The sequence below is a fragment of the Labeo rohita genome, chromosome 19 (assembly GCF_022985175.1).
Source record: "Labeo rohita strain BAU-BD-2019 chromosome 19, IGBB_LRoh.1.0, whole genome shotgun sequence".
Taxonomy (NCBI): Eukaryota; Metazoa; Chordata; class Actinopteri; order Cypriniformes; family Cyprinidae; genus Labeo; species Labeo rohita.
In genome coordinates this window covers 30593822-30603830 of record NC_066887.1, presented here as the reverse complement: position 1 = coordinate 30603830, position 10009 = coordinate 30593822, and the positions used below count along the sequence as shown (strand labels likewise).

The following is a 10009-nucleotide window of genomic DNA, read 5'->3' as shown; positions in this document are numbered from 1 at the left end:
CAAAAATCCATTGCAGAATCAGGTAAGCAGTCGAACAAGTGTCTGCTGATATTTTTTCACCCGATCTACAAACACTTGTAACATTCTCTTAGTATAACCAGTTTCTTCTGGAACATTATCTCATTGTCATGTCTGTACATTACAGGCGTTATGGAGCTACAGTCGCTCGCGGAGGGTTAAGAAGTGTGTGCCGCGGCTCAAAGCACTAGCAGCGGAGGGACACAAAGAGGCAGACTGAGCGCGTCGGCTCTTCATCCCACCGGCATCATTCTCAGCCAGAGACGCTTCATAATCCTCTGCGCTGCATATGCTCTTCTATCATTATATCAAAGGCAGCCACATGTGCTTTTAAAAACCAATGCAGCTTGGGCCATTCTTTAAGTTTTTTCTTCATGCAGACCCCCTGTAATACATTACTACGCATGGTATCTTCAAGAATTTATAGATTTAATTTATAGACAGAGGGTCGTTTAAACGCTGCCCGTCGTTATCCGTTCAAGAGCTTCATTTATTCTTCTCTCCCGCCTGACTGAGACCAAACGCAGTTTGATAGACTGAAGAGACAGCGACTGACGGCTCCAAAATGGGGGTAAGAATCTATTTCCAAATGCTTGCACATTTTGTATGCCACGCATCTTCAGAAAAATTAAGGTTTGTGAGATTTGTATGCCAAGGTGTCCGTATGTATTTTCTCAAATCGTTCCATCTTACAGATGCGCTTATTTCTTATTTAACGCATTGCTTACTACTACAAACATTGTAAATGATAAGCAAATATGTATCAGTTATTCTGTGAGCGTTTTAACCCCAGACTGCAGGTTTAACATCATTGACATTGTGAAATAACGCTGCTCGATCGTTTGGCAATTGCGTCAAATCGGATGCTTCATTTTTGCACCCAGTTCGATGCGTCATGATGCAGTTAAAGGGAACAAATAGGGAATACTGGTGGCTATAAATGCCTATATTAACATCAAAATATCTACGGCGTTTGGCGTAGAAACGGAAGATATAAGCGCAACTTGAATCATTCGATGCAAAAAGGCGCACTGAGGTAAACGCAAAAATGCTGTCGAATATCAAGATATTGTTAACTAATATGTTTAAAAAGCATACTTGTAAGATATCATAATAACACATATACAGAAGCACCTTATGATTATATCATTTCTGTTTGCGCCTCAAACGTGTTATGACAGCGCGTCAGGAAAATAACGTTGACGACCGCAGTTATGACCATTTGCGGTGAACGTTTCTGCATTACGCCTTGTCTTTAAAATGACACCAGATAACTTGGATTGCCATAAAGTGACCAGTTTAATTTAGTTAGTGCTGATTTGTGAATTCATATGACGTTGTAAGCTATTGCGATTTATAAATCGAATATTTCCTTTCGATGAATGACGACAATACTAGCTAGGGAAGCAAAATCTTTAAAAACTAACCCGGTGATTTTTTTCTACAGTTATTTTCTGGCGTTTGCAAGTCTGGAAAGTCTGAGGAGAAATTCTGTCAGTCTCCTAAATGAAAGGCGTTAACCACAGATGGGGGTGGGGGGGAGCGTATAGATTTGGGATGACTGCATCTGGACCGACCCGTTTCAGTAGTTTCACAGCCGACTATCCAACATTTATGACAAGAATTAAATCCCAAAGCGGGTCCAATTGGTCAGTAGAAGCGGGGACAACTGCGTCAAAATGGATGTCTGCTGATTCACGACAGAAGCGCGAATATATCAAACTCATTTGTCACACCAAGCGCATTTGAGCTTGTTATTTTGCGACCTTGCAATAACCAATAATTTAAAATTCATATTAAAACAAAAAAATCATTCGATTTGAAATTAAATGATGTTCTGACGCAAAGACCATGTTCGCTTTCAAACGATACCTTTTCCATCGCACGCGATGTGCTGTATGTCGGTTTCTGTGTCGTTTTGACATGCTGATATCGGTCGTGATGCCCGGAGGGGTAACCGGGCTCGACGGTCGGTGACTGCGTCAAAGTGGAGGCTGATCAATGAGAGTGGAAATTCCCGAACAACTACCGCGATTGGTTTGTATAGCGCCATGAGGGCGGGGTCATATTCGCAGTCGCCGATGATTGATTGGTCGTGAGCCAATCAATCAATAGGTAGAGGCTGCGTGATTGGCTAGATGTGCTAGGTTTGGGGATCCAGAGGCTGGTAAGGGATGGACTGATGCAGGAGGAGAATAAAATGAGCATGGAAAGTGAATGATGGGGTTACAACAGGGTGTTACCTGGTGTCACCTTGAGAGAGGCAGTGAGTGAGTCATTTGTAGGAGGCTCAGGTGCATGGGGTTGTTGCCAGTTTGTATGAGGTGAATGTCTGCTGGAGGTTGACTATGTTCAGAATAGCATACTGCATAGGTTTCTTTTTCTAAAAAATAAATAATTAAATGTAGAGTTTTGGCACATAATTTACTCTGAAACTGTTTTCACTCAGTAAATTTCACTGATGCAGTCAACTGGGGCGGTTGTGGTTAGACAGAAAGACCAAAGATTGTGGGTTTGATTCTCAGAATCGAAAGGAAATGTAGGTGGGGGGAGTAAGTGAACAGCGCTCTTTTCCATCCTCAGTAACCACGACTGCGGTGCCCATGAGCTCCAGGTGTGTGTTCACTACTCACTGCTGTACAGTATGTGAGCATTTGGATGGGTGGAATGCAAAGCACAAATTTCGTGTATGGTTATTTATTTATTTATTTAATTTTGAAGAAACAAGTAAGCCAAACACATTAAATTAAACATTAAATTTTAAAGAATGAATATAAAATATATATTTTTTGTAAAACATACTCCAATAATCTTTCCTATTTTAACCCCAAAAATATTTTTTTAATGTACAGTATGTAGTGTATATAGTATAATGTGTACAGTATTAATTTCCACATTCATGTAATACCTGTACACCTATTCTAATAATGTACACTTGTTAATACACATGGCAGGTGTTTATATTTCTTATCATTATGAACAAAAAAACTTAAGAAAACAGAATGAATATTGATTTACTATTACTGATTTATATGCATACTGTAGTTTATATACATACACATATATATATATATATATATATATATATGCACACACACCAGTCACATTTTTTGGTAAAATAAACATTACTTACATGAAGAATAAGAAAAAATCTATTTTATATTTTTACATTAACAATGTAATCAATATTCTATTTATTAAAGCCAAGTATGAATCTCATCAAGTTGGTGTTTTTAAGCATTTCACATTTATTCCAAAATAATCACTCAAGGCAGTTGTGGACTAATGTTCAGCTATTTTTTTAATAGTTAACTTTTAACTATTTTTTGACATTTTCAGAGCACCAGAGCTATGTAAATATTGTTCACAGACACAGAAATGTTAAATTTCACCAAGCTGATTACTCACTAAAAACTCCCACAGATCATGTTTTCATGCAATTTTAAGTCTAATATTGACTACCAAAGTGGTTACATGCCTTTGTATTGTTAATTCAAACTGTTTCACTAACACGCACAAACACAAGAGGCAGGATTTTATCGATTTATATTAACTTTGAAAAATATTTTTTTTACCCTACTTCAAAATTCAAAAATTATGTTGAATTCAGTGTTACTTGTAGTTTCTTTGTAATAAATTGTGAAATTTACTTGCAGTTCTTGAGTGAAAATTGTTTCTACACTCAAATTCTTTCAGTGTATAATGCATTTTTACATTTAAAATATAAATGACATTTATTTCAAAAATTACATTTGTGATTACTGCCTAAATAAATCATGCAGTGTAATACTTTACATTTTTATAGTTGCATAATGTGTTCTGTTTCACATGCTAGTTAAAAAAAATAGACTTTATAGAATATAAGCTGATAATATTCCATTGTAGACAAGTGATATCAGGGATGGGGTGATACAGTAAGGGAATAAGGTGGGCAGGGCAGCAGAGGTGAACGATGGGGTAACAGTAGGCGTTTACCTGGTGTTACCTTGAGAACAGCAGTGAACAGCAGTTGTAGGAGGCTCAGGTGCTCGGGGTTGTCGGCAATTAGTGTGACGTAAACGTTTCTTGGAGGGTGACTCTGCGATGCCCTTGGGACATGCATCCAAAGACGCAAGCCTGTCTGAAGGCTTCAAGGGCACTGCCGGTGATTAGGATGTTTAGAATAGCAAAAATGTCATATCACACTAGTATCTTACTAGGTGGCTGCCACCATTTTGTTTGTTAATAAATCACTTTAAGTAAAAATGGGGTTTAAACATCTGTTTACATAACTTTACATGTTGCATGAGTGATAATTGTGTATCCGTGAATGAAAAACGGACTGGTGGTGAACAGTCTTATAATAGATGGTTGTGTAATGGACGCCGTTCAATAGCTCATTCTCGCTGAGTGATTTTGGATATGTACGTGTGTGTGTGTACTTTCCACTAAAGCACACAATCAAGCCTTATTTTGTGTCGAAGCCCAGGGTCATATGAATCAAAGCTAGCAGACACGCTATCAGTCAATTCGGCAGATGCCGACATGATGTCATATCCTGTGGGACCTTCAAGGTCAGCCAGCAAGTTTATTTGATTGGCCCTCAAATGTCAATAGCAGGTTTTTAATCAGCTTGTTACGCACCAAGGTTGTGTTTTCCTGCAAAACCACAGTGACCACGACTGCATCAACAAACAGTCAGGTGTGTGCTAAAATGAGTCTACTTAATAATTATTATGCATTTAAATTCTAATTACGTAGGAATTTTAGTAGCCAAAAATTTTTTTGCATTTTTAGCCACAAGGAAGTTGTAAAACATGTATGGAAACAACAAATAACACACATTATGTTTATATCAAGAATTATATGTAGAATTTCACACATTTTTAAATGCGCTAGAGAATGGATTATATTAAATATTTTATTGAAAACATTTTACATTTGACCTTAAAATTAAATGAAAAAAAATATATATTTAAATTACAATTAAAAAACTAAGCTTATTTTTAAAATATTTATTGCATTTGGATTGTTTTCAAGCAATTAACCACATTTATTATTATTCTCAATTAAGATGTTTGTTAATTTCCATTACAGGAATACAGTAATTTTTACTGTATGACTGTACTGTATACTATATGCAATGGTTCTTATTCAAATGAGCATATTTGTGCTTATTTATTTATATTTATTCATTTATTTATATATATATATATATATATATAAATGGCATTTGGCAAGAATTTGAGGCGAGAGCTATTCTCACACAAAAAACGACTTGACTTTTTTTTAAGGAAAACCTTCTTTTGATTTTGTAGTTATGATTAGAATAGGTTATATGAAATTTAACCCAGTATTTTAATTTAACATTTGCATAAAATATGAACACCTATGCAAAGTTGTCTTGTATGCTGAACAAATTTGATGTCAAAACAGTTTTCACTGAAAACTTGCTAATACATTTCACAAACTGTTAACCAAACTTCACAAAAAGAAACGCAAGTAACGCACTGAATTAAACATGAAATTAGTAGAAAAGTAGAAAAGCTTAAATGTTTTCTTATGTAAAACATACAATAATAATCTTTGTTTTAATTACAAATATGATCGTTTACAGTGTAAATCACATTTGTGATGTGCCGTTTTTGGGTTTTTTTTTAAATTGAGATTTATACATCACCTGAAAGCTGTATGGTTTAATAGGACAATATATGGCCGAGATACAACTATCTGAATATCTGGAATCTGAGTGCAAAAAAATGAAAATATTGAGAAAAATGCCTTAAAATTAGTCTAAATGAAGTTCTTAGCAATGCATAAAAATTAAGTTTTGATATATTTATGGTAGGAAATTTACAAAATATCTTCATGGAACATGATCTTTAATTAATATCCTAATGATTTTTGGCATAAAACAAATATTGATAATTTTAACCCTTATAATGTATTGTTGGCTATTGCTAAAAATGTACCCGTGCTACTTAAGACTAGTTTTGTGATCCAGGATCACATATGTTATCTGTCACTTTCTTACTAAAGTGATATTTCATATACAGAGACGTTATAATTCACACCCATGCTTTAGTAATCCGTTGCACACTAACATACTAATTTCACCTTGGGTTGCATTGAATGCATGCACAATATGCTTAATTTCTGGACATGATTCACTGCACTTAAATTAAACACTTATCATTCTCTCACTGCATGATTTAATTTGTTGTACTGCCATAATGGATAGCTCTAACATAACATTTAATTAGCCTGGTTTTGTTTTATTGGTGTCTTATGTGTAGTTATGCATAAGCAAGGCTTCTTGAAGGTTTATGGAGACTGTAATCCATTAGTGCATGTACAGTACACTGCGTGTTTCCATGTCCTCAAGGTCATTAGATGAAGCCTTGGACAGAGATAGAGAGAGATGAGAGGTGCTCTCGATGTCGGCCATGTTTCATCTGGAACCCATTTTGTGATTTATTTTTTGATGTCTGCTAGCTCTTGTTATTAGTTCTCCCAGAGATTAATTCGTGAAATGAATCGTTTACAAACCCTCATGTCAGGTTTTCTTTTGTGAAACACAAAAGGAGAGTTTAGACAGAATGTTCACATTTCTCTTTCACATGCAACAAAATTTATTTAGATCAAAGGCTGTGAGACTGCAAAAAAGGGTCAAAATGCATAAAAAAGTGGTCCATATGATTCATGTAAGTCTCCAGCTTTGTTTGAGGAAAAAAACAAATGTAAATGTGTTTGATTTCAATTTATTACTTGCAATTGCATGTTATTAAGTCAGACTCGCGAGATATAAACTCACAATTCTGTGAAAAAAGTCACAATTGCAAGTTAATATCTTATAGTTCTGACTTTATAAGTTGCAGTTGTGAGTTTATATCACACAGTTCTGACTTAATAACTCGCAATTACATTATAAAGTCAGAATTGCAAGATATAAACACAGTTCTGAGGGAAAAAGTCAGAATTGTGAATTTTTATCTTGCAATTCTAACTTTATAACTTGTAGTTGCGTGTTTATATCTTGCAATTCTGAGAAAAAAGGACAGAAACTGTGAGATGTAAACTCGAAATTGTGAGAAAATGTCAAAATTCTGAGATAAAAAAGTTGCGTTTACCTTTTTTTTGTATTTTTCAGTGGCAGAAATGGGTTTCCATAAATAACCATAGTGTAGTTTACAGAATAAAGAAAACATGCACATTCAAACTGACATGAGGGTGAATAAATGATAGCAGATTTTTAATTTCTGAGAGAACTATTTCTGCAATATTAACATGATGGTCTCAGACTCAAGCTCTCATCCAAAAACCCCTTACATTTCAGTCGTGGGTCTCTCTAAGAGAACATAATCTTAATCAGGTCTGAAACAAACCCCACTGGATTTACTAAAGTGGAGCAGCTCCAGTTCTCCACATCCTATGTCACAGCGACCGATGGGCTTTGACATGAATGTGCACGTGTGCCACTTCTGATCTCAGGGTCACAACTGAGTCTGTAGCTGTGATGCACGTGTGCACGAGCGATGAAGAGAAAACCGCAGACAGTCAAATGGATGATGTTTCATGAATGATGATACAGCGGGAACACAGTGTACCAGTATATGACTAGACTCTCAAACTGAATAGACTGCAGCAAACTATAAATAAAGCAAGTGGATGAGTTAAGACAATAAATATTAAAATAGACAGTATATAGTGTTATCTCAAAACATTTGAGTGATTGAATATATGAATTAGAGAAAAGCAGGAGCAGGATTACAGTTGTTCAGTAGGTTAATCCAGACTGTAGTAAACAGTCTTAATCCTGTGTTGCCGTCTCACCCAGAGGATAGAAAGAGGAAAAACCCCTGACAGATGGTCAGACTGTTTCAACACAAGGCCACAAGGATGCTACAATCTTGGTTTTTTTGTGTTTTGTAGTGTTTTGTTTATATTTTGGTTTATTTCGTAGCATTTCCTGTTTTATTTTTTTTTTTTTTCAAAAAAAGTACTGTCTGTTAAACAATATGATTTTATTTAAGTATCATTATTAAATATCAGATATTTTTAAATATATTTTGAATTACTTTTTTTTTTCATCAGTTGTTATTAATTTTTAAGTTACTAGGTTAAGTTATTTTAGTATGTCAAGTTAAACACATTGAAAATGAGAAATGTAGCTAAAAACTAGCTAAAATAAAATGTTTACATTTTTATTTCAGTTAACTGATTTTTTTAAGAAATACTATCTGTTAAACAATATGTTGAACATAGCAGTGTTAAGTATCATTATTATAGTTTATTAAAAATATTTTGAATTAGATTTTTTTTTATCTTTTCTGCTTTCATGTTAATTTTGAAGTTTTAGTAATTTTATTTTTATTACTTCACTTTTATTAATTAATTTTTGTTGTTTTAAAATGTCTATTTATATTTTATTATTTTTATATTTTATTATATTTTTATTTATTATTTTAGTACATAGTAACTAAAAAACTAGATAAATAAAATAAGATTTAAAAAAAACGAAATAAAAAACTAGATAAAATAAGTTTACTTTTTTTTATATTTTATTTTATAATATAGCTTTAATAATACCACTGGAACAAGCTGCTACGAAAATAGTATAGTATATTTTCAGTATTTTAAAAGTCCTTTTTAGGGATTGTTTGATTTGTTTTCCCCATGTTTTATTTTAATAATAATAATATAGTCCTGAAAAAGATAAAGTTAAATAAAAGTAAAATATTGAAAAAAGATATTGAGTTGTGATAAACAAATTTGTTTTAAATAACAAATAATAGTTGCTAATATAAAAGCAACCACTGGCTAAATTAATATTTTGGGGGATCATTTAATGCATTTATTGGTTTTTATTTATGTATTTAAATGTTTTTGGCCTTTTTTTTGGTTAATCATTTTTGTTTGATTGAAGTTAAGCCTTATAATAAACATAAATAATTAATTTTTGATTAGATACTTGCCAGTAAATTTGGTCTGTTTTAACATCACTCAATATTTACATTCCTTTACATTTTTATAGCAAGTTTTATGTACAGTTGAACCATATAATGAACATAAATGACAAATAAGGTGTAAATATAAAATATTTAAACCTATTCAATGTTCATATTCTAGCAATGGTAAAAGTTAAATATTAACTACTTTGCATGAAGTTCATTTAGACGTTCTGTCAGACATGGCCTGAATGTATTGAAATCTATAATCATACAATTTATTCCTTTAATAATATTTCTTTATATATATATATATATATATATATATGTATGTATATATATATATATATATATATATATATATATGTAGGATAATATTATCAACCAACGATCACATCAGAATCATTTATGGAAGCATTTAAAGCATTGCACATTAGGTGTAAACGTGCTGGTGGTGTTGTAATGGTGGATTTGACTGTAATGCCGTCTGGTTGTGCATGCAAGCTAAAATAGGTCACAGTAGCACACATGGCAAATCAGGGGATGCCACATCAATGAAAAGCCCTAATGTGGATTGAAGTGCACTAGACCACCCTCAACGGCCCCCACGCTCACACCACCCCCCGTATCCTGCATGGGCTTCCTGTTAAAGCCTCACGGTTTCAAAGATAATCAGGATAGTAGTTGAAGCATTATCAGGTTGGCATTTCCCCTCTCATCCTCAGTCATGGAAAGCATCAGCTCCTCAGTTCCTGGACTGTGTGTCTCTAACAGTGCAGCAGAAGGTACTGCGGCGTGGTGCTTACATATGAGTCCATCTGTGTGTTCGTGCAGTTTCAGCCGGGACACGTTTTGCTAAAGTTCTGATTTATGAAGCTAAATCTGTCATTTGTGAGAAATGCTACTATTTGTGCCTCAAAAAGGTTTTGAATTCCATTGTACCAGCATTGAATCCACACAGATTTACCAGAATAGAAGCACAGAATCCAGTCATAAAAATGGAATTTACTGTATAACGCGGAATGTCAGGGAATTTGAAACAATATAAATCAAAACGCAGTATG

General features: G+C 33.8%; 1 protein-coding gene across 1 annotated transcript in view; it reads left to right on the top strand.

Annotated features, from left to right (window-relative positions):
• The first annotated feature begins 220 nt into the window (after nt 1–220).
• atp1a3a (ATPase Na+/K+ transporting subunit alpha 3a) overlaps nt 221–10009 on the top strand; it is a 43120-nt gene continuing 33331 nt past the window's right edge. The window contains exon 1 of the mRNA XM_051137377.1: nt 221–589. Within this exon, the coding sequence (XP_050993334.1) occupies nt 584–589 (6 nt within the window). The 5' untranslated portion in view covers nt 221–583. The remainder of the gene's footprint in view (nt 590–10009) is intronic.